The sequence below is a fragment of the Ursus arctos genome, unplaced genomic scaffold (genome assembly GCF_023065955.2).
Source record: "Ursus arctos isolate Adak ecotype North America unplaced genomic scaffold, UrsArc2.0 scaffold_8, whole genome shotgun sequence".
Lineage (NCBI taxonomy): Eukaryota > Metazoa > Chordata > Mammalia > Carnivora > Ursidae > Ursus > Ursus arctos.
This window is the reverse complement of record NW_026623100.1, coordinates 10900706-10922325: the sequence shown is the minus strand read 5'-3', so window position 1 is coordinate 10922325 and position 21620 is coordinate 10900706. Positions and strand designations below refer to the sequence as shown.

General features: G+C 50.8%; 1 protein-coding gene across 15 annotated transcripts in view; it reads left to right on the top strand.

Moving 5' to 3' along the window:
- Positions 1-21620, top strand: part of INPP4A (inositol polyphosphate-4-phosphatase type I A) — a 131630-nt gene that overhangs the window by 88958 nt on the left and 21052 nt on the right. For 7 of the 15 annotated variants that reach the window (XM_026487457.4, XM_044378529.3, XM_044378533.3 and 4 more), the window contains 11 exons: positions 1504-1608; positions 2140-2248; positions 4548-4565; positions 7090-7273; positions 8729-8947; positions 10032-10299; positions 14128-14160; positions 18014-18186; positions 19229-19352; positions 20287-20413; positions 20719-20859. In XM_026487457.4, coding sequence (XP_026343242.1) covers positions 1504-1608; positions 2140-2248; positions 4548-4565; positions 7090-7273; positions 8729-8947; positions 10032-10299; positions 14128-14160; positions 18014-18186; positions 19229-19352; positions 20287-20413; positions 20719-20859 — 1501 coding nt within the window. The remainder of the gene's footprint in view (positions 1-1503; positions 1609-2139; positions 2249-4547; positions 4566-7089; positions 7274-8728; positions 8948-10031; positions 10300-14127; positions 14161-18013; positions 18187-19228; positions 19353-20286; positions 20414-20718; positions 20860-21620) is intronic. The other 8 variants (XM_026487460.4, XM_057309451.1, XM_044378555.3 and 5 more) reach the window with 5 other exon arrangements.

The window sequence follows — 21620 nt, the reverse complement described above, 5'->3', positions numbered from 1 at the left end:
TTATCTATCTTCAGATTCTTTCCTCCCCCTACTACTACATAATGGAATTTCAGGATTAAAAGAAAATCTTACGTCCTTAATATTAAGGTTTTGACACAGAACATACGAACCCGCCCATGAACTTGGCTGAGAAGAAGCCACATACGGTTATGAGGACAAGGTGATGGTGCCCTTGGATCTGGTTTGAATCTGAAGGGCAGGTCTAAGTGTATTGGCAGCATAGAGCTGAAGAAATTGAGGGACCTACCCCTGCCAGATACCTATTACCTGGGAAAGCAGGAAACCCCCATGAGCCTGAGTTTTCCAGAGCAGAGCATCTCAAGTGTCAGTGTGCAGCCTGGTCCCTGAAGATCTTGCTGCAGTGCAGATCTCGGATTCTGCGTTTCTAACAGGCTCCCACGATGCCACTGCTGCTGGTCTCTGGGCCCCCGTAAGTATCAGGCCCCAGAGGGCAGTGTCCTAGCACAGAATGCAAAGCAGACAGTGGCCGGTCTGCATTTTGTATACTGGTACGATTTACCTTTAATCACTAGAGAGAAAGTTTATTTCTTCTCTCCTTCTGATTGTCGCTAATTCGTAACCCCTTTCTTTTCTAACCATGTATTTCTTTTTTTTTTTTTTTTTTTTTAAAGATTTTTTATTTCTTTATTTGACAGAGATAGAGACAGCCAGCGAGAGAGGGAACACAAGCAGGGGGAGTGGGAGAGGAAGAAGCAGGCTCATAGTGGAGGAGCCTGACGTGGGGCTCGATCCCGTAACACCGGGATCACGCCCTGAGCCGAAGGCAGACGCTTAACCGCTGTGCCACCCAGGCGCCCCACTAACCATGTATTTCTTGATTAGTGTTGGATTCTGATCACAGAAACGAGATAGATGTTAGTTCCATCATCCAACCTCCTTAACCAGCCCCGAGCATAATCAAGGGAACACGTTCAGGTTTGTGTTTCAGAGGGCCAGGATCCACGCTTTGTAGCATTCGTTCATCTTGCTGGGTCTGAGGTGATGAGCAGACCCTTTCATCTCTTTGTGGGAATTGAGATGTGTTGCTCTAGCTGAGCCGATTTCTTAGATCTCGCCTGATGGCGTTCTCCAGGGTTGGAACAGGCAGTCCCTGGCATGGGCCCATTTGCTTTTTATAGCGGTGCTGACATCATGGTGCACAAAATCCGCCTTTATGTCCGACTTCTCAACTGAGAGCTGAGTCATGGGAGGGCAGGGCACTGGTAACCATAGCCTTTTGAAGCTACTCCTGCCTGGCTCTGCTCCCCACCTGAGCACCCAGAACCAGCCTTCCGGCCCGTGAGCTGCCCTCCCTCCAGTGTTTCACCCAACCTGCTCTCTGGATGTGAAATGTGCTCACGGGCCCCTCAGAATTTCCTCGGCCGCTACCAGCACGTACTGCTCACGCGTAGCTCCTTCCTCGGAATATCACTGTCCTACTTGCCATTCCTGAATGCAGCGTACATGTCAACCGTCCTTGTTTTCTCATATTCCTTTTCTTAGGTCCCTCATTTAAAGCGAGCAGTTTGAAAGCAGATAAAAAGTTAGAATTTGTTCCCACAAACTTGCACATACAGAGGATGAGAGTTCAAGACGATGGGGGGTCAGGTAACTATTTTTCTGTTCCTCTCACTAAATCACACTTGACTTCTTTTCTCCCTGTGTGCTTGGTCCCCAGGCTGCCCCACACATGCGCAGCCTTCCCTATGTGTTCTCCTGCCTGGCAACTCAGATAAGAGACATGGCACAGGACCTTCGTAAGGTCTTTGTTCCCTATGCTTTTCCCTCCCTTTGTCCCTTCCCCTCGTCCACCCTCCCTCCAGCTTCCCTTTGTGTTTCTGTGGCAGAAAGTCACCTGTCAGTTATCCTTCCCAAGGAGGGATGCAAGCTGAGTGTTGTCAGTGTTGCCTCTGGCTCTTTGTGGCCCCATCTGGAGATGTGTAGGAACCCCCTCTCTGCTGAAATGATGGTGCTGGGCTCCAGGGGCCCTCAGACAATCAAGGCTGTGGGACCGAGGGAGCAGACTGCTTGGAAACGGGCTGGGGTGGGCAGGGTCCCAGAGTTGCGTGCATATCCCTGTAGCTGGCTTGTCCACAGGCCTGAGCCCAGAGTAACGGAGGAGAGCTTTCTGTCATTCAGATCAGAACTACGACATCGTCACCATCGGAGCGCCAGCAGCACACTGCCAAGGTTTTAAGTCAGGAGGTCTCCGCAAAAAGCTGCACAAATTTGAAGAGACCAAGAAGCAGTAAGTACTTGGAGAGTGTTCGTGGTCCTTGTACAGCTGTCTGGTACTTCCTAGGTTAAAAAAAATCAAAACGTGACCGCAAAAACATCTAGCCATCCGATGTGCTTTCGTGTGGCGGGAGGAGCTGCCGCGTGGCCCCTGTGCTTCTGTGTGTGCGACTGAGCTGGGGGGTGACGAGGGCACCTGATCAGTGGTCCTGGCCCTGCAAATGAACAGCAAATTGAACTCCCCCTGGAAGGCGGCTCCCCGGTGTGGACTGTCTACTGGCTCAGCTGTCTCTTAGAGCCCCTGGTCTGTCACACCAGGTGTGTATGTTGAACGCCACAAACTGTGAAGCCTGCAAGAGATTGATTGTTTCCTTTCCTGAAAGGACTGCAGTGGTAAACATTCCCTGTTTGAAGAAGCCTAGAATGGGGCGGGGGGTGGAAGGGGAGCCGCACGCAGCTGCAGTCCAAACAGGAAATGGCCAGGTAGGCAGTTGGGGAAGGGCATCATGGAGCATGCAGGGAGGTGTGGCTGAGGTGTGATGTTTTGAGGACAGGAGCTGAGCGAGAGGGCTGGCCTTGCTGGCAGCCTGCTCAGTGCGGGGCCACACGCTGGTGACCATGGATGCAGGAGTAACAGAGGTAGGCCTGGCCCCGAGGGGCTCCCGGCCTTGCCTGGGAGCAGACAAGTCAACACCACCATTTGGAGCAAGCAGTGCCATGCCACCCCAGGAGCAGGGATGATGGGGAGAGAGCCATAAACCCCAGCTGTTGCATTGGATATGTGGGAGGCATTGGTGATCTTCCAGAACGTCACCTGTCAAGATTTAAATAGATGAGGAGGGCAAGTGTAAGAAGTCAGGGCAATGAGTATAGATGGTCCTGTGAGATCAGTGGACCATGGAGTAGAGGAAATAGCATGCAGGTGTCTGCCTGGGGACAATGGTTATTACTTGATTATGCATTCAAGCTGATGGGGATTGAGAGTGAAGAATTGTTGATAAGAGAAGGTCGATGGAGCAAGGCTCTGGAAATGCAAAGGCCAGACCAGGCAGGGAGTCCTAGAAGGGACAAGAGAAGGTGTGCTGCAGAGAGATCCCTGAGGAGTGAAGAAACAAGCTGAAAATACCACGGGCCAGCGTCTGCAGAGTGTGGAGTTGAAAGGGTGGGACTCACCAATGGAGAACAGAACAGTTGGAGGGAAGGTGAAGCCAAGGCGCAGGGGGCATCAGGAGAATGGACAAGGTGGCCGTGTGGAGAGCGTTGGCACCTGCCAGGGAATCAGAGGCTTTGTGCTGCCATGGGCAGGAGTCAGGGGTCAGCTCGAGAAAACTGACTGCAGACTAGATCAAGGAGGGGGTGAAAGGTCAGGTCCAGTGGCCGGTCACTGGGCCAAGGGGATCAGGGATGCAGCTAGGAGCTTCTCTGCCCATGGGGCAAGGCTGGAGGGGTGAGCTGGCAGGTGGAAGAGAGCGCACCATGAGAAATCATTGCTCAGATGTGTGCACAGGTGACCTGGAGCCAAGTGAGCCGTGGAGGCAGCAGGAGGAAGGGCAAGAAAGGGCCAGTGGTTAGGAAGGGGAATTTCAGCCTTAAGGGTGGGACGGCATCCTTGGGAGGCCCCCAGACAGCCCTCTTGACCTTGATTGATCCCACCAAGGGGTCTTCCCTGCCCAGACAAGCCAGAGCCAGCTGAAGAGTCACTGACTGTGCTGTTCCCTGGGAATTATGATGAAGAGGAAGCTTCTGTGCTCACCGCAGCTCTGCACAGCCAGCCGAGAGAGCGTGTGTCTGTCACTCCATTGCATGTGGCTGTGTGGGGCTGTGAGTGGGAGATTCGAGGATGCCATGGGGGCCCCGGAGGGGAGAGCCCATCAAGAGGGGGCGCCACTGGCCGTCCCTGTCACATAAAGGTCCAGATGTTGATACCTGATTATTCTGTGTATTAAGTTCAGAACTTCTTACTTCCAAAATGCCTCTGGAGTATTTTTCAAATAAATAATATAAATTTTCATTCAATTTCCTACTAATGTTATAAAACCACCTGTAGAAATGATTTTCATTATTTTAACTGTACCTTAAATGTAGACATAACTTGGCCCGCAGGCAGGATGTCTCCCCGGGGCTTGTGCACAGACATTGACGTTGCTCTGATGAATAAGCACATTGGGCTCATAATTTTTATTGTCCCTGTAGTGGGTACTTCAACACATAATTTCAAGGGTTTTGACAAAAGATAACTTGGCTTTTTAACTTTTTGTTTTGCATTTGGTGTTTGCTAACTGCTAATACTTCGTTTTGGTTCTTTTCTTTAGCAGTTTTGAGGAGTGTTGGTGAGTTTTCTGTCTGTGGAGAGAGTGTCTGTTTGGGTCTTGCTCTCCTGTAGAGAAAGCCTGTGCTGTCCCCTCCTCTGTGAGGTGCTTCAGCCCTCGGTGCCACCGGGGGCCCCTGGTTATAGCCTCGTAGACAGAATTCTCTCTTCCAACTGCAATGTTCTTTGATAATGAATAGCCCGTCTCCAGTCTACCATTTTGCCTTCAAAACCCGGCAGCATTTTGTTGCTATGCGTGCTCTGAGAGGGGGCCCCATTTCTCCCAGGCCAGACAAGGCCCCGGGTGCTGGGATTTTAGCTCCTCCCACTAGTGTGGTTGGGAATCCCTTGCTGGCTTCTCTTACAAGAATCTTAGGGCTTCAGTTTTCACTTTACCCTCACCTCTTATGGGAATGAAGCCAGCTTCCATTTTCATGAATGTAATTTATGCAGATTTTTAAAACAGTGTTACTTGGGCCAATTTTCCCCCCTGAAGGCAAACCAAGAATTAATATAACCCAGTGACTTTTCCTACCAAAGAATTAGATGGCGGCCAGAAAGCACTGTGTCTGCTGCCTGGGGTCTCCATGGCTGCCCCAGGCCCTCCCCAGTCATGCCCAGCGTGCTTGCTCAGGCAGCAGCCAGGGCTCTGCAGTGGCGCTTTGCGTGGGGACAGGCCCCAGGAGCACCTGCAGCCCTCTGGAACTGTGCCATCTCAGAGGTGGGGAGGCTCGGGGGCCATGGCTGGGCCCTGCCTAAGATGGGACAGGAGGATGTGCTGAGGAGCCTGCTACCCAGACTGAGGCCTCTTGGGCTCTCCCCATTTTTAGGACTAGGTAGTTGAGCACATGTGCTTGTATGTTCACCGTCATCCCCTAACAGCAGCTCTTTGAAATTTACTCTTCCACACCCCCCACCATATGCTTCCTGTGTGTAAGTCCCAGATTACTGTTATTAGAACGTGACCTGTAAGAACACAAGGTGAGTAGGGGCGGTGCTTTCCTTCCGGCTTGGGGGACCGGATGTACTGGTCGGAGTGTACATAGCCGTCAGCATACACAGGCGTGTATCTACGTGACGCACACATGGCATGTGCGCTCTAAATATTGAGGCTAGGGAAGAGCAGATTTATAAAAATCCTATTTGAGATTGTATTTTTAAGACTAAATTGTCAAATGGCAGCTATTCATTTGGAAGAGTGATTGCAGATTGGAAAGTAGTCATGTGCACATCGTGCTGTGAAATTACTTCTCAGATCATGCAGGCTTCGTTGCGGCCTGCTGCATGGGCTTCTGGCAAATCCATCGTGTTTTATCGTGGTGTGTGGGCTTGCGGTGTTGTTTCTTTCTGGGGTGCTCTGGTTTGGGGGTTTTGCATGTTTACACTGGAGTCTGTCAAGGGAGGTTTATTGGGGACCTGCCTCCGGGGTCCAAAGAGCCCAGTGGGAGGAGGGAGCAAGTCCTCATATCCCAGGGAAGCGATGGAGGTTGTGCTCCTCCACCTTCTCCCTCTTCCCCAAAACCCAAAGGCAGCTTTTTGAGGGGACCCATGAAGGCTGAGAAGGATGGGGACCAGTGAAGGCTGGGACTCCCATTCCAGCTGGAGCTCACAAGTTCAGATCACAGGCGACATCTTCACTGGGGCCTTATACTCCCTGCTTTCCTTGGCTCCCTCAGATGGTCTAAAAACTAAATTGATACTACTAGATCGATTGAGGGTCCTGGAGGAGAGACTTGGATTTATCATCTCCCTCTAGAATGGCCAAGCACGTTAGCCAGGCCCCACACAGCTGGGACGTGGTCAGTTCTCCGGAGGCTGGTGTTTGTGCTGCGCAGGGGCTGGGCTGTAGCTTTGACAATCAATCCTGAGATCACACATTACTTGGTGATGAGGGAAGGAGGAAGAGCCAGGTTTTCAAAGCTGTTGAGGTGCCCAGGCCTGGCCTCTGGCTTGGCGTGTTCTTCACCTCCTCTTCATCTGATGGAACGTGATTTTTCAATGTAGGCAAGTGCTGGAGAAGGAAGTCTAATTGTCAGGGTCAGAGGTATGAGGGCGGAGAGCTATGGGTGTGTGCACAGAAAGTCTGAAGATTGGCCACATGGAGAAACAGGTTTCTTGTGGAAAGTCTCACACCCACGGCAGTCTCCCTTCACTGTGATAGACTGACCCCTTCTGAGATTAGCAGACCCCCTGCCTCCACTTCAGTACTGCTGATACATTGACAGGCAAGGTTCTTAGGTGGAAGGCTATGCGCATTTGGGTAATTATTGGATTCGATATCTGTATACGCATTTACGTAAGAGTATAGACCCATACAGATCAGAGACAAAAGACTTCATTGTGTTTTAATATTTCAAAGCCTTCTACCATATAGAAAGAATCTCTTGAGATTTACTTATGCCCGTCAATAGCTAGACTAGCCTAGGAGAACATCCCTGAGTATGAGAAGGCTTTAGTTAGTGTTGGTTGTGGGCTGGTGTTGGGAGGCTGTTGCCATCCTTATGGATTTGAGAAGACTCCTTAGAATCTGTTCTTATCCTTTCTAGTACACCATCCAGCTGCCAGTCCATAATCTACATACCACAGGACATCATCAGAGCCAAGGAGATCATTGCCCAGATCAATACCCTGAAAACCCAAGTGAGTTACTATGCGGAGCGGCTCTCGAGGGCGGCCAAGGACAGGTCTGCCACTGGCCTCGAAAGAACCCTCGCCATTCTGGCAGACAAGGTAGGAGGCACTACCGTGCTATATGTGAGATGGGGGCTCCCTTGGGTTTTTGGAAACCCTTGCACGCCCCATGCGTGCTTGGAGCCATCCATACAAAAGGTGACATTGGGATGACCTTGAAGATCTAGTGTCAGGTTTAGTTCCCCCAAAGGCCCAGGGAGGTTGGTGATTTGCCTGTGGTCACAGAGCTGGATGGGGGCAGGCCAAGGACAGCACCCAGGGCAGGTGACTTCCAGCTACTGCTTCACGCAGCTGTGTCTTCCCTCAAGTCCATGGAGCCATTGTGGAGGCTGCAGTAGTTCCATAGCTTTCTTAGCAGCTGCCTACTCGGTGCATTTTTTGCCAATTTTTATTGACTTAGAATTTGAAGAAAGAAGCTGAGTTATTATACAGACATACATTAAAGGAAATATAACTTCATTGGCTTACATATAATCAATAAGCCATTTTCTAATTAACTGTAATTTTGATCCTGATTAAAAATATACATTGGGGCACCTGGGCGGCTCAGTCAGTTAAGCCTCCAACTCTTGATTTTGGCTCAGGTCATGATCTCTGGGTTCCGGGATCAAGCCTCATGCCAGGCTTTGCGCTCAGTGGGAAGTCTGCTTGAAGATTCCCTCTCCCTCTCCCTCTGCTCTTTGCCCCTCTTGTGTGTGTGTGTGCACTCCCACTCTCTCCCTCTCTCTCTCAAATAAATAAATCTTAATATATATAATATAAGTATATAAATATTGGTCACACTGGGGGATTAGATATACCAGATCATTTTGATGGATGATGGTCTTCCAAATTACTCAGTCTCTCAACACACACACGCACACACATATAGAGATTCTCGTCACACTTCCCCACGCACACCCACTTTGCTGGGGTGAGGTGCTGTTCCTGATCAGAACGTGTTATATCCTTCACATGTGTTCACTCAGCAAGAAGATCGAGAGCTAGAAATTAGATCCACTTGAAAAAGAAAGATGATGTTACCGGAAGGAGAATTATGAGCCACAGAACTGCTGCCTACAGAATTCCCCACAACCACAGTGCTGTGCTGAGAGTCCCCCTCCCCAGAGTCCAGAGCTTTAAGTATTAGATGCAAACAGATAAGACTTGCGTGATCACATCAAATTCCTGCCTGTCCCTTGGAACTAGAGAGGACAGCCCAAGAAGTCAGTGAAGGCAAGGACACTGGGCTGTCTTCAGGCCCTTCCTTGAGTCACATCAGGCTCAGAGGCAGGCAGGGATCCAAGAATGTCAGAGGTGTCTCTACCTCCCTCATTCTCCCCGTGTCCTCCAGTCTTTTTGTGGGAGCCTTTAAACTCAGCCGTCCCAAGGGCTCCTGCGCTATGGAGAAGGGTGCACAGCTGGGCCTCAGGACAGTTCCTGAGCTCTCAGAGACGACCGGCCTTGCAGGCCCTCACCTGGGGGCTCAGCGGCTTTGGTTTGTGCATACTGCAGACCCGGCAGCTGGTCACCGTGTGCGACTGCAAGCTGCTGGCCAACTCCATCCACGGGCTGAACGCGGCACGACCCGACTACATTGCCTCCAAGGCCTCCCCCACGTCGAGTGAGGAGGAGCAAGTGATGCTTAGGAACGACCAGGACACCCTCATGGCCAGGTGGACGGGGAGGAACAGCCGGTCTTCTCTGCAGGTGGACTGGCACGAGGAGGAGTGGGTGAGTCTGCTGCCTGTGGCCCTCATTCTGCCACTGAGCTTGGGTTGAAAAACTCAAAGCCTCTTGCCAGCCCCTCCCCGCCCAAGAGGTACCTAACAGGTTGGCCGCTTTGTAGACAAGCTCCACGTCTCCTTCCGGGATGGCTCTTGAGCCACCTGATTTAGGGAGGGAGGTGGCATATTCATACCTTGTGTCCATCTGAGGGGCAGGGCTGCTGCAGTCCAGGCTGGTGTCAGACCTGGTTGTAAAGGGGGTGATGTTCTCCATGGAGCCCTTGCCCCGCTGGCGGCCTGTCTCCTGTCACTGTCTACTAAAGACCCACCAGGCCCCCTGCTTCCCCAAAGCTCTCTACACAGTTAGCCCTGGGAGGGGGTATTTTGTATTTGTATTTTGGCGGATAGGGGAGGAGTCTGGAGACGCTGCCCCTGACATCGTGTGCGTTGCATCCTGCTTCCTGACAGAGTGGCCCTGAGAGCTGCATCTGTCTCTCCTGAGGGAGTGACACATCACACAACTTGTTTTCGTCATTGTTTAGGACTACTGCTTGGAGGCATTTTTCTGTGAGGCACTGAGTTTTTTAGTCAGCAGCGAAGGGCTCCTCCAGCCCTGCCCTGGCGTCCTGTATTCTGTGTGGGTTTCTGCAAACCACTCCCAGCCCTGCCGCCCCACTGCCCCCCGTCTGAAGTGATCAGCTGCTTCCATTACCTTCCTCAGTCCCCTCTGTGTTGGATGGTTGTAGGAGGTCTGCAGCAGAGGGAAGAGGAGACGAGCTGGCTCACTGGGCCCTGTGGCCCTTCTGGAAGGCACTGGGAAGTCCTGTCCAGCCTCTGTGACAGTTACTAGCAAACGTGTCTCCAACTTTAAAAACAATGACTGCAGTACATTGATTTGTGTTTTGAAAAGCAAATAGTAATAGGGAATTCTGAATTAATGTTGATATTTCTTAATTTGTGTCATTTTAATGATCACAGTGGCCCGGGGTAGGGGAATCCGTGTATGAGGGGAGCGCATGGGAAGGGGTTTTGTTCTCTTCTGTTTTCCCCATCGGGAGAGCTGACCCCGATGGGTCCTTTTGGTTTGGAAGGAGAAAGTGTGGCTGAATGTGGACAAGAGCCTGGAGTGCATCATTCAGCGGGTGGACAAGCTGCTGCAGAAGGAGCGCCTGCACGTCGAAGGCTGCGAGGACGTCTTCCCGTGCGCGGGCAGCTGTGCCAGCAAGAAAGGTAACCGGAACAGCCACGCCTACTGGATCAAACCGGAAGACCCCTTCTGCAGTGGCCCCTCCTCACCATGCCCCTCCACCATCTGCTCGATGCCGTCCTCACCTGCATGCCATCCTCACCTGACCACACGTGCGTACGCCTCCACGCTTCCATTCATGCTGCCTCCACCCCGCGCTGCATCTGTCTGTCTGTGTCTGACTCCATGACCTCCTCCCCCACGCAGACTGCAGGGAGGGCTGTCAGGCAGAGCTGGATGTTGCAGTGCACGGAGCCGCGGGCAGTGAGGGCAGCAGCTCCTGTAGTCTGTGCCCGTGGAGCCCGTGTGTGGGTCTGCATGTCCAGCAAGGGCAGACTCTCAAGGCCACATCAGTGAGGGTGGGGCTCCCGGGCTGTTCTGGCTTGTAAACCAGTCTGAGAACCTGAAGGAGGCCCAAACGCAGATGCTTTTCTCATGAGATGGTCGATTGCAGTAGGAATTGGTAGAATCAAGGAAAGGGTGACTCATGCAGGGACACAGCTGGATGAGAGCTGTTAGCAGGCTCAGCAGCCTCGTCTAAAGGCTGGTTGTCATCAGCTGGGTGTGCTGTTATCCAGCAGGGGATGTTGCCTCGGCACTTGTTGGTAACTCAGTCAGATGGTGGAACCCACTCCTGGGGCTGAGTTCGGGTCTTCTGTTCAGCACCACCCCCGAGGCAGGGTTCTCAGTAGATGGTAGGACGCTGGCATGAAGCAACACGCTTCAGAAACAGTCTTCTGCCTGCAGAGACCGAGCACAACCAGATGCTCTGCCCTGCATTCAGCCCTAAAGCTGGGCACACATGCCTCCTCCACCAGCCCCTCCTTGGTCCCTGTCACTCAGGGCCTTCCACCTTTTCCTGTGAGAGCCGGAGGGGGGCATGGGCCAGGCAGCTGAGAGCTGGCTGCAGACCTAACTTCTGCCTCCTTGGCTCTCTTCTGGGAGCGGTAAGCTGTAGTTAGTGAGGCCTGGTTGTGCGAAGCCTAGTCTGCAGACAGCAAGGGCTTTTCATTTCTGAATCGGGCAGCTTTCATTTAAGGCAGAAGCGTGCTCCTTTATGAGAGCCTCTTGATAAATCCTTCATTTGTAAGATGCCCCTCACATTTTCAATCTGCCTGCAGTCTGTTCCCAGGGCACGATTTCACTTGAGCCTCTGATTCAGCAGTGCTCACGTCCTCCGCCCTTCCATCTGTGAAGGACTGTAGTTTCAGTTCCCCAAGCCTGTGATTGGTTTCATGGAGCTATTTTGTCCTGTTTGTCTTCTCATTTTCTTATGTAAATTGTGTTTTTTAAAAAAAAAAAATCTGAAAGCTCATTGCTCGTTTCTCTTCAGTATTGTCTTGCTTGTAATTTAAAAATTTTCCTGCAGCTATAAAAAGAGTAATTTATTGGATTTTTTAAAAAATGCCAGAGGGAGTTTATTTAATCAGATATTCTGTTATATCCATAACTTAAATGTCACTTTCCTTCTAGGCACATCCTGTATTGGTCAAATGTAGACAAATTTAAATGCAGTTTTCAAGTTATTTAAATGAGCATTTATTTATGGTATTTAGGGTCTGACTTGTGTTTGCCATGCAAATCAGCTCTGTTGTGATCATGGGAATGTGAAGCACACATTTGGGAGAGTCTAACTCAGCTGATCAGCACTCACAGAAGTGTTTGAAACCGTATGCCGCTAAATTAACTGTGGATGATCCTTAATTAATGAATTAATTTATTTATTTTTAAAGATTTTATTTATTTGATGGAGAGGGACAGCCAGAGAGAGAGGGAACACAAGCAGGGGGAGTGGGAGAGGAAGAAGCAGGCTCCCAGCAGGGCAGGGAGCCCGATGTGGGGCTCAGTCCCAGGACTCCAGGATCACGCCCTGAGCCGAAGGCAGATGCTTAACGACTGAGCCACCCAGGCGCCCCATGATCCTTAATTTAAAAATCTGGAGCATAGCTAGGAAGCTCTTCAGAGATGGCTCTGATCAAGAGGATCAGAAAGCACGAGACTGCGAGCTGCTTATTTTACCCAGTCTCTTACCCTCAGGGGCCGGAGCTCAGCTCTGTCGTGACTTTCTATACCGTTCCAACTTCCTGGGTGGGTTGTTTTGGCCTAATGAGCAGGTTGTGTTCACACCAGCTTATCATATACGAAGAACCCTGGGCCATCATGACTTTTCATTCCAGCTCTGCACCCTGTCCTAGATCTTTGGTTTCCATCTTCTGCTAAGGAGTCGCCCTGCCTTCTAGCTCGCTCTCCCACAGAGCTCACCAGAGCCTTGCCTGGAAGGCATGCACCAGTGCGGGACCCACTGACAGGTCCCCGCCAGCTGAAACCACAGAGGCTCCGGGAGCCTCTCCTTCCTTCTCCCACTTTCTGCACAAGTCACAAGTGCCCCACGCCCCTCTGCATCGCCAGCCGCACCCACCCCATCTGGTGGCCTCCATGACCTGCCATGCATGCACTCATCCTCTTCTCATCTCGGAAGAGTCATTCAGACAAACCCTGGGCCAGGTTGTTTTAACTTGAGGCCTGGGGATTGCACCCCGGATCCGTATGCCCCCTGAGATTATGTGCGAAGAGAAGAGGAGGTATAAGTGGTCGTCAAATCTCAGGGTACAAACCACTAGTCCAGGAGTCCTGAAGGAGACCCTACACCCCCCAACACACACTCCCTGCTTTGATTGAAAGACTGAATTTACCCAGTTGAGTTTAACCCCTAATGCCTTTTCGGGAATGGTCACAACCCAGCTATTTGGGATCACCACAGAAGATCATGAAAACAGGCCCCTCGACCTTCCTCGTCACTCAGACTCAGAATTTTGGAGGAAGGGGTTATGGGGAGGCAGAAATCTGTATTTTTTTTTCCAAGATGTGGGGTAATTCTGATTAGCTGGACAGAGGTCTGAGAACCCTGCTCTGTATCCCTGCACACCACTGTGGGTTTCTGGCTTTGTTAGGTAGACGGTCTCTGGGTAGTTAGGCTCTAATGAAGAGGCTGAAGTCTTTAGCTCACAGGGGCCTTTACGTTTGCCGGTTGAAGGAGTCCCTGCCAAAGGTGATGAGAGAGGAAGGATCCCTGCCCACTTCCACCCCTGGGCAATCCAGGTTGTAAACGTCTCCGTACGGCTGGTTCCAGCTATTTTTGGGGGCTCTGAAACCACCCATTTCAGTACGCTGAAGACATGAAATGACCCCTTTTTAGATTTGTTTTCTTCCAGGTGGCTCACCCAGTTAACCAAGGAATTTTAGTTTTAAAGGGAAATACGAAATTGAAATGAGTGCTTCACTTGCTGAAATGTGAGTCAGTGTAGGTGAAATGGAATTAAAATTGGCATTGTTTGAGTGACCTGGAGGCACATTGTAATTCTAGACTTCCCCCAAATCATAAAAGTTTTAAATTTGATTTAAATTTTTACGATTGGCGTAGATGTGGGTTGGTATATTGGTTTCATCCCTGGATCCTAACCTTTGGGTCTCAGCAGTCCGTCTGCAGCCCGGGTTCCACTCACGAGTCAGGGCAGCGGGCTCTGAATTGGGGCTGATCAATTTGCTGGTCAGTCTCTCTCATTGTAAGTGTGCTTCCAGATGCTGTTGAGCCAACATGGGCTCCGCCACATACAATGTGATCGATGTGGGCACCTTATCACATTGTAACATGCTAGTTTGCTTACCTGAAAGGCATTTTATGTTGAAGTCTTAGCAACATGAATGAATGAATCAGTGAGTCGGTCGGCGTTTACCACCCAGAGGGTTCGGCTGCCTCGGAGCAGCCGAGCGCCCGCGTGGGACTTCACGGGAAAGAGGCAGGCAGGCCTCCGACCTCTTCTCTGTTCAGTTGAGCCACCTTACGGCCGGCTGCCGATGCAGTTGCTGTAAGCGCTGAGTTGTTCATGTTTGAACTTTGTGCTGCTCCTTAATCATCCGTGTCGCCCTCCATTTCTGTGCAGATTGCAGCCCCCCTCCTGACGAGTCCGGCCCAGGTACGTGGTTTCCATACACGGCTTCTGCAGATGTCTTTTGTAACCCTCAGGTAGTGGTTTGTAGCTGAATTATCCAGGATTGCCTGTGCTTCCAGAGTTAGGAAAGTATTTTAGGAGTTTCTTCATTTGAGGCGGCTAGCGACTTGTCTTAGGTCTGGTGAGGAACCGGTTGGGTTGGGGACGGTGGCCTGAAGCAGGCTACCACATGTATTTTTCTCGCTGGCCCATCAAAACCTTGTCAGATTCGTGTCCGTGGGTGCGTTGGACTTCCTGACTCAGAGCAGTGCACATTTGTAACCGATACTTCCTGCGATCCCACCTGAACTTGTGAGCGTTCCACGGAGGGGGTGCAGCCACCCAAAAGTTGCAGCATTCACAGTCCCACGACATCCTCTCTCCTGAGTCTGGATGCAGCTAGAGTTCTTCGGCATGGCTAGCAGGCTCAGCTGGAGATAGTGCTAAAAATGGAATCTTTTTGCTGCCTTTGCATGTAGGAGTCAGTGGTTATGGCTCTAGTTCAGGGGTCGGCCGACTGCAGCTCCGAGCCGAATCCTGTCCACCGCCTTCTCTTGTAAATAATGTTTTATTGGAAATCACATCCGCTCATTCACGTGTTGTCTCTGGCTGCTTTTGTGGGGCAGTACCAGAGTCAAGTAGTTGTGACAAGGACCCCATCATCCTCAAAGCCTAAAATACTTACTGTCTAGCCTTTTACCAAAAAAGGGTGCCGACCCCTGCTCTAGTTCATGTTGAGTTTCCTGGTCGTGGCTTGTGGGTTCCCCAGAGTGAGCATGAGACCCCCAAATAATATGCTTTTGCTTACCCACCCCCAAAACCAGCCACCCAATCAGCCTGATGATTGCGTATTTCTGACTGGATATTAATGTGAGGTAGCAGGACACCTGTTTTAGATCCATAGCGCAGTAAACTAGTGATTTGGGGGTTTACCAAACTCTCCCTGTCAGTTTTAGCAAACCCTCAGCTCATATAGCACCATGAATTTTATATCAGCTGTGTCGTTTCTAGACGCACTGGTGGCTTGTCCACAGTTAATATCAATGGGCTAAAATAGTCCTCTGCCAAGAGTTCCTTTGGCTTTTCCTAGAGAGCTATATTTTATCTCAGTCAACACACACACACACACACACACACACACACACACACACACATTTTTTTCTCTCACTCTTTCTGTCTTTCTCCCTCCCTCTCTCCCTCCATTCCCTGTTAATGAGGGGGAAAATGTGCAAAAGCAGAGTATGGATTTGAAAAAGCCCTTCAAAGTTACCCAAGGTAGTGTGCGTGATCCATGGATTGGCCACCAGTCAGGGAGCCCTGACAGATTAGCACCTAGACAAGGAGCTTGCCCCCAAAGTGAATCAGCTACATCACTAAGGACCCTGTTCAGTTGAGCTGTCAAGACTTTCTTGACAAAGGGAGCAGAGAGAGTATGACCCTGTTACCAAATCTAACTTCCCGATATCTTTACTTAGCTAGGTCCTGGCAGAAATCTCATTTCTGTCCCTGAAATTCATTTTGTCTGGAAGTTTCTAATTGTAGTTTTTCTTCGTATTTTTTCCCACCCCCCAATCCTAACTTGGCAGAAGCAGGCTGACACAATAGAAATAACATAGAGTTTAGAGTTAATCAGACCCATACAAATGTTCATTCTTTTTGTGTGTCTGGGAAGACACTTAACCTTCCTGAGCCTGTTTCCTTACCTGTATTAATAATCCTCCCTCTATGGATTAAATGAGAAAACAGTTGGAAGGTAAAGCACTGACAGGTTTTGCATATATGGTGGTTGGCACTCTTCTTGAACTCTGGAACCATCCAGACATGTCTAAGCCCTTCTCCGGGCAGGTGGCAGACACATATCCCACCTAGACCCACATCTTTTCTCCAGGACAAGCTCCTAGTGCTTTTTAGCCATTCTTCCTTTACCCCCAGTGTTTTTCAGGGTTGGTTTTTTTCCCCCTAATGGAACAAAACCAAGTCACACTTAAATGGATTTTTTTGAAAGAGAAGTAGGTAAAGTCAAAAAGTATTGCACGGAGAAGATTTGCTTAGTCAGCAAAGACGACTATGTGCTTTCTGATCATTTTCACATTAAAATGCATATTAATTACGTATGTACAGATGTACATGCATGTTAAGTGGACAAGCAAAGTGAAACTGGCAACACTTGCTCTATGAGCATTTACTTCTTAGTTCATGAAACCCCAGTTACTTGGCTATTAAAACTAAGCTACCGTTGGTCTTTTTTAAATAGTTGCTGCTGAGTAAAATTTACATGCGTGAACAGAGTTCTTCAGAGAAACAAAAACATGGCCTCTGAGATTTTTTAGAGGAAGAAAGAGACTTGGTCTTTTCTAGCAGAGCTCTTCCATTTTACCAGAAAGGACCCATGTGGCCGAGTAGTCTAGAGACTTGTCCATGGCCACCATTGCCTAGCAGCAACCGGGGCCCGAGACTCACACTGTCCACTCCTCAGTCCAGTGTCCTCTGTCACTGTGACTTCTTTGCTAAGACCTTTTCTACTGTAGACTTTCTAAATTTAAGCCTGCTTTTTTTTTTCTTTTTGCATCACGTATATCTTTGTCCACATACAGTGTGCCTGCATACACAGTGAGATCATTTCCAGATTTTGAATGGCTACATATACTTGAAAATCTGCATTAACCAAACACTGAGTATAGGGAAGTCCTTTTGCAAGTTTTAGGCTTTCCTCTGAATCTGCTTCTCAACAAAGTGCTACTCATACGGTTGGAGAGGAGTGGAGCCAGTCTTCCTTCTCTCTGGCTTTTAGATTCTGTTTATCTAAGATAGACCTACCCTCTGGCGGCCATACCGCCTGCGTGGCCCGTGGCCTCTCCCCAGTGCGGTGATGTCTGTGGGCGTTCTGTGACTCGCACCTCATCCTAAGGGGCGTGTGCTGTCCAGGCTCCACTCCCCACCTGTGCCACATTTGCTGCACCTGCTGGGCTCACCCAGTGGTGATGGTTGAACGCCTATTTCTGGGCTTGGTGACCTGTTATAAATAGAGCTGATGAGGGCATGTCTTTTCTCTTTTAAATACCTTCTAAATAGGAAGACGAAAAAGAGCCAAAGCCCAAAATACCTTTAACTCTGTTTTTCCACTCGGGGGTTCTATTTTTAAGAAATTGTTTTGGTACAGGGTCACAATTTCCTAGTATCTCTAAAAGAAAACTAAACCAGAAATAGAGACCAGGCGGGAAGGTGGGGGCTGGGGGAGAAAGTGAGGGCAGAAGCAGGGAATAGTCTGAGAGCTGAAAACTGGGGACACCAGGTGGAACAGCCTTTCCTCCAGACTGGGAAGTGAGACTAACACAGCCGAACATAGCTGCACAAGGATGGAGGTGTCCTTTTCTCTAAAAGGACAGGGGCCTCTGCCTTCATGGCCGGGGCATGATGACGGGTCACTTCTCTGGGGGCCCTTCTCTCCCTGGGGGGGGGCGGGGGGGAGGGCAGTGGTGACTTGCAGATGACTCGCAGAAGCTTTTTTGTCATTTTCTTCAAAAGGAACAATCTTGAACATTTACGGGTACAGTCCCAGTAGGTGAGGGAGACCAGGCCTTCCTCAGCCGTCCCCAGTAGCTCTGCTGCTTACTTAGTGGAAAAGCTTCAGGCTAGAGGGTTGGGGACCCGGGGTGGTTCCAGGGAGAACTTGGTGCCCGTCCTGGGCCAGAGCTTGGGCCAAGCAGAGTTATGAGATGCAGAAGGGGAGGGGAGGGGGGAGAGGGGCAGAGGGGCGGTAGGGGCACATAACTTGCTAAACTTCTAGAACCTGACTCTTGAAATCTTCCTCCTCAAACGACTCCTTCCTCGTGCCCAGGTGAATGGAGCGAGGCGCTTTACCCCCTGCTGACCACCCTCACAGACTGTGTGGCCATGATGAGTGACAAGGCCAAGAAGGCGATGGTCTTCCTGCTCATGCAGGACAGCGCCCCCACCATAGCCACGTACCTGAGCCTGCAGTACCGCCGCGACGTGGTCTTCTGCCAAACCGTAAGCCCCGGGAGTGGCGTGCGGGAGCCCACGGGCACCTCTGCCCCCAGAAAACACAGCCTTAGAAAACCTTTCTCTCTCCTCACTCTGAAAAAACCAAGGATGGCAACACTTGCTCCTGCCTGTGGCTCTTAAGTGCCTTTAATAGAAAGGTCTAGATTTCAACCCTGAGGGAGGAATCCTACTCGAGAAGTGTGTATTTAGGAGAGGGTCTGAGTCCGCACTTGCTTCTCCCTGAGGAAGTGGCGGGCGTCAGTGGGTTGTGCACTCCCCCTGCTCCTGCCGGAGGTGTGCCGGGTTCCAGACAGCCCAGGCCTCTTGACGACGTTTCTTCCAAAACGGAGTTTAGTGAGGGAGACACAGATGCTGCTGTCAGTGCAGTCTGTTTACTTGTTTATAAAACAGCAGGTGCCTTGGTTCTGCTGCTCGTGCACAACTGTTACAATGATGTTGGCGAAGGGAAGAACTCAAGCGAACGTCACGAGTTTAGCAGATGCCAGTTACCACGTTAGCAAAGTGAGCAGTGACCGAGGGTCAGGCTGGTGCTCTGACATTCTTCCAGCCCAGCCCCACAGAAAATCTCCCCCTGGGGTAACTTGCAGAGTGACCGTGTTCTCGCTCCCTTCTGTCCTTTGTCGTGATCACTTCAGTTTCCAGCCAGAGCTGGTCTGAATCTGTGAGTATATAGGCCCTTTTGACTGTAGGAAATTAATTCTGGGCTTCCAGAAGGTTCTAGCCCAGGAGTAAGCCCAGGCAGTTTGGGTTGAAAGCTGAGCCAAAACCAAACCAGCCTTTGGCAGCAATAGGAGTGGCAAGCCTAGAGTACTGCACGGCCTCTCCGTGGCCTGTGCCCTGCATGGCCTCAGAGCCGAGTGCCCCCCACACCCCAGAGGGAGGAAGGGAAGAGGTGCTACTGCAGCCCAACCAGAGCAGTGGAAGCAGAGAAGCTCAGGGCTGGGGGCACGGCGCGGGCTGGGAGCCACTTAGTGAGGAGGTGTCTGCCCCCCACAACCGTTTCACCTCGTGTCTCCGCCCCCCCCAGCTAACTGCTCTCATCTGTGGCTTCATCATCAAGCTGAGGAACTGCCTGCATGACGACGGCTTCCTGCGGCAGCTCTACACCATCGGGCTGCTGGCCCAGTTCGAGAGCCTGCTGAGCACCTATGGTGAGGCTCCAGGGGTGCCCACACCCCCTGCGCCTCCGGGATCCTGGGGTTCATGAGCAGTGCGGACATGCGTGACACCCGTTCTTTCTTCCTAAGTGTTTTTCTGATTACACACATAGTACATGCTGATAAAAATAAGTCCAGGCATCCTCAAAATATGTAAGGACCAAAGAAAAGTCCTGTATAGTTACACACACACCCCTTCGTTTTGTTGATGGTGGTTGTTACAATCAAAGATCTTTCTAGTTGAGCATGGATGATAATTGTTGAAGCAATAATGTCCTGTGGGACATGTGGGCTGTTTCTGAATTACTCCTCTGAAAACAGTGCTGCCATACGTCTCTGCACACAAGTGTTTGTGCACTTCTGGGCCCATTTCTGCAGCCACGACCTTATTAGAAGGAATGTTTCTGGGTCAAAGGGTAGGAATATTAAAAAATTTCATAGATATTTCCAAACTGCCCTCAAAAAAGACTCTCTTCTTCCTACTTTCATTTTCTGTTTATTTCTTCTGAGATGGTAAAAACAGGTAATTTTTTTAGAAGTATTTGTCCATCTTTGGAGTTATGAGACATCAAATAAATACCAAGCCCCGCGGTGGAGAAGGATCCGGCCACAGCGTGCTGTTTGGCTGTCTCTCTCCATTTCTAAAGCACCAGATCTACCTCCTGAGCTTCTGTGCACGCGGGTTCCCTCCCCACGCTGTCCGTCACCAGGAGAGGGCTGGGAGCCATGGCGCACGTCTCCACCAGCGGCACTGATGAGTGTGGCTGTGGGGGTTTCCGTGGCAGCGTTTCCCACGGAGAAGTGAGTCGTAGCCACGCCTGATCCTGTCACCTCCCGTCTGGGCTGAGCTCTGTGGCCATGCTGAGCCCATGGGAAAAGTGGCAGGTCCCCTGTACCTGACAGCCTTCCGTCCCTCTTGTGCACCCAGGTGAGGAGCTGGCCATGCTGGAGGACATGAGCCTTGGAATCATGGACCTGAGGAACGTGACCTTCAAAGTCACTCAGGCCACGTCTAGTGCATCGACTGACATGCTGCCTGTCATCACGGGAAATCGGTAGAAAGATTTTTTTAATCCTCAGAACTAGCCCTGTGTTTTAATTTATGTTCATTACACGTGGCATACTTGTCATTTTCTTATCATGTCTCTTTCAGTTGAAGACATTGACCATAGTCTTCTACATTAAGTTCACAGACCTTTCAAGGTTCACGACCAGCACTCTGGAAACGGCTGAGCCAGACGGCCGGTCCATACTGTCGTGTAGAGGCCAGCTTGGTTTTCCTCTTCGCACCCGTCTCCTCTCCCACCTCTCCCCTGTCACAGCCCTCACCCGCCCTCTGCCTCTCTTTACTGTTTTGCAGTGATGGGTTTAACGTGCGGATCCCTCTGCCGGGCCCCCTGTTCGACGCGCTGCCCCGGGAGATCCAGAGCGGCATGCTGCTGCGGGTGCAGCCCGTCCTCTTCAACGTGGGCATCAACGAGCAGCAGACGCTGGCCGAGAGGTGCGGGCTCTCGTGGGCCCGGGGTCGGGGGAGTGGTCGCTGAGGTGATGTGGAAAATGTCCTTAGTCCTCTTCAGGCTCTGAGTGCTGCAGGAACTATGTCATCGGCCCCTCCTCCTTTGGGCAGAGTTCTTGAAGTGCAGCCATACACCCAACCCTGTGTTTGGTGCTGGGGACACAAAGATGACCCAGGTGTGGTCTGTATCCTCAAGAGACTTGGGCTAGGAGGAGAGATGGAGGCACAAGGATGAAGATGAATGCAGGGAGTAGTAGGCGTCCTAGCGGGAGACCCAGGGAGAGGGTCTGGGAGGGCTTCCCGGGGGGGATGATGGCTAAATTGAGTTTTGAAGAGTAAGTAGGAGTTAGATGAGGAGGTGGAGGAAAGACCTGGCATCTGAGGCCAATAAGCCTGGGCAAAGGCAGGTGGGGAGAAACCGTGTGGGGGCTGGCGGCCAAGGCCCTAGGCTGGGATGGGCAGTGGTGAGGTTAGAGAGGCCCGTATGCCAGGCGAGAGCCTTGCCTTGATTTTCCAAAGGCCTGTGTCTTGTAAACTCCCTCCACATTCTGCCAGGCAACAGGGAGGAGTCACGTGTGCCCATGCGTGTGCGTGTGTTGGAGAGGCGGAAGGTTTGGGCACATGTAATGACCTTCTGCTAGTACGTGAAAACCTTTCCTGTTTTATCATTGTATTCATGTGACACATTTTATAATAAAAAGGTGTTTAAAAGTGCTTGCTGTGAAGGGAATTTGGTCTCTAGGATG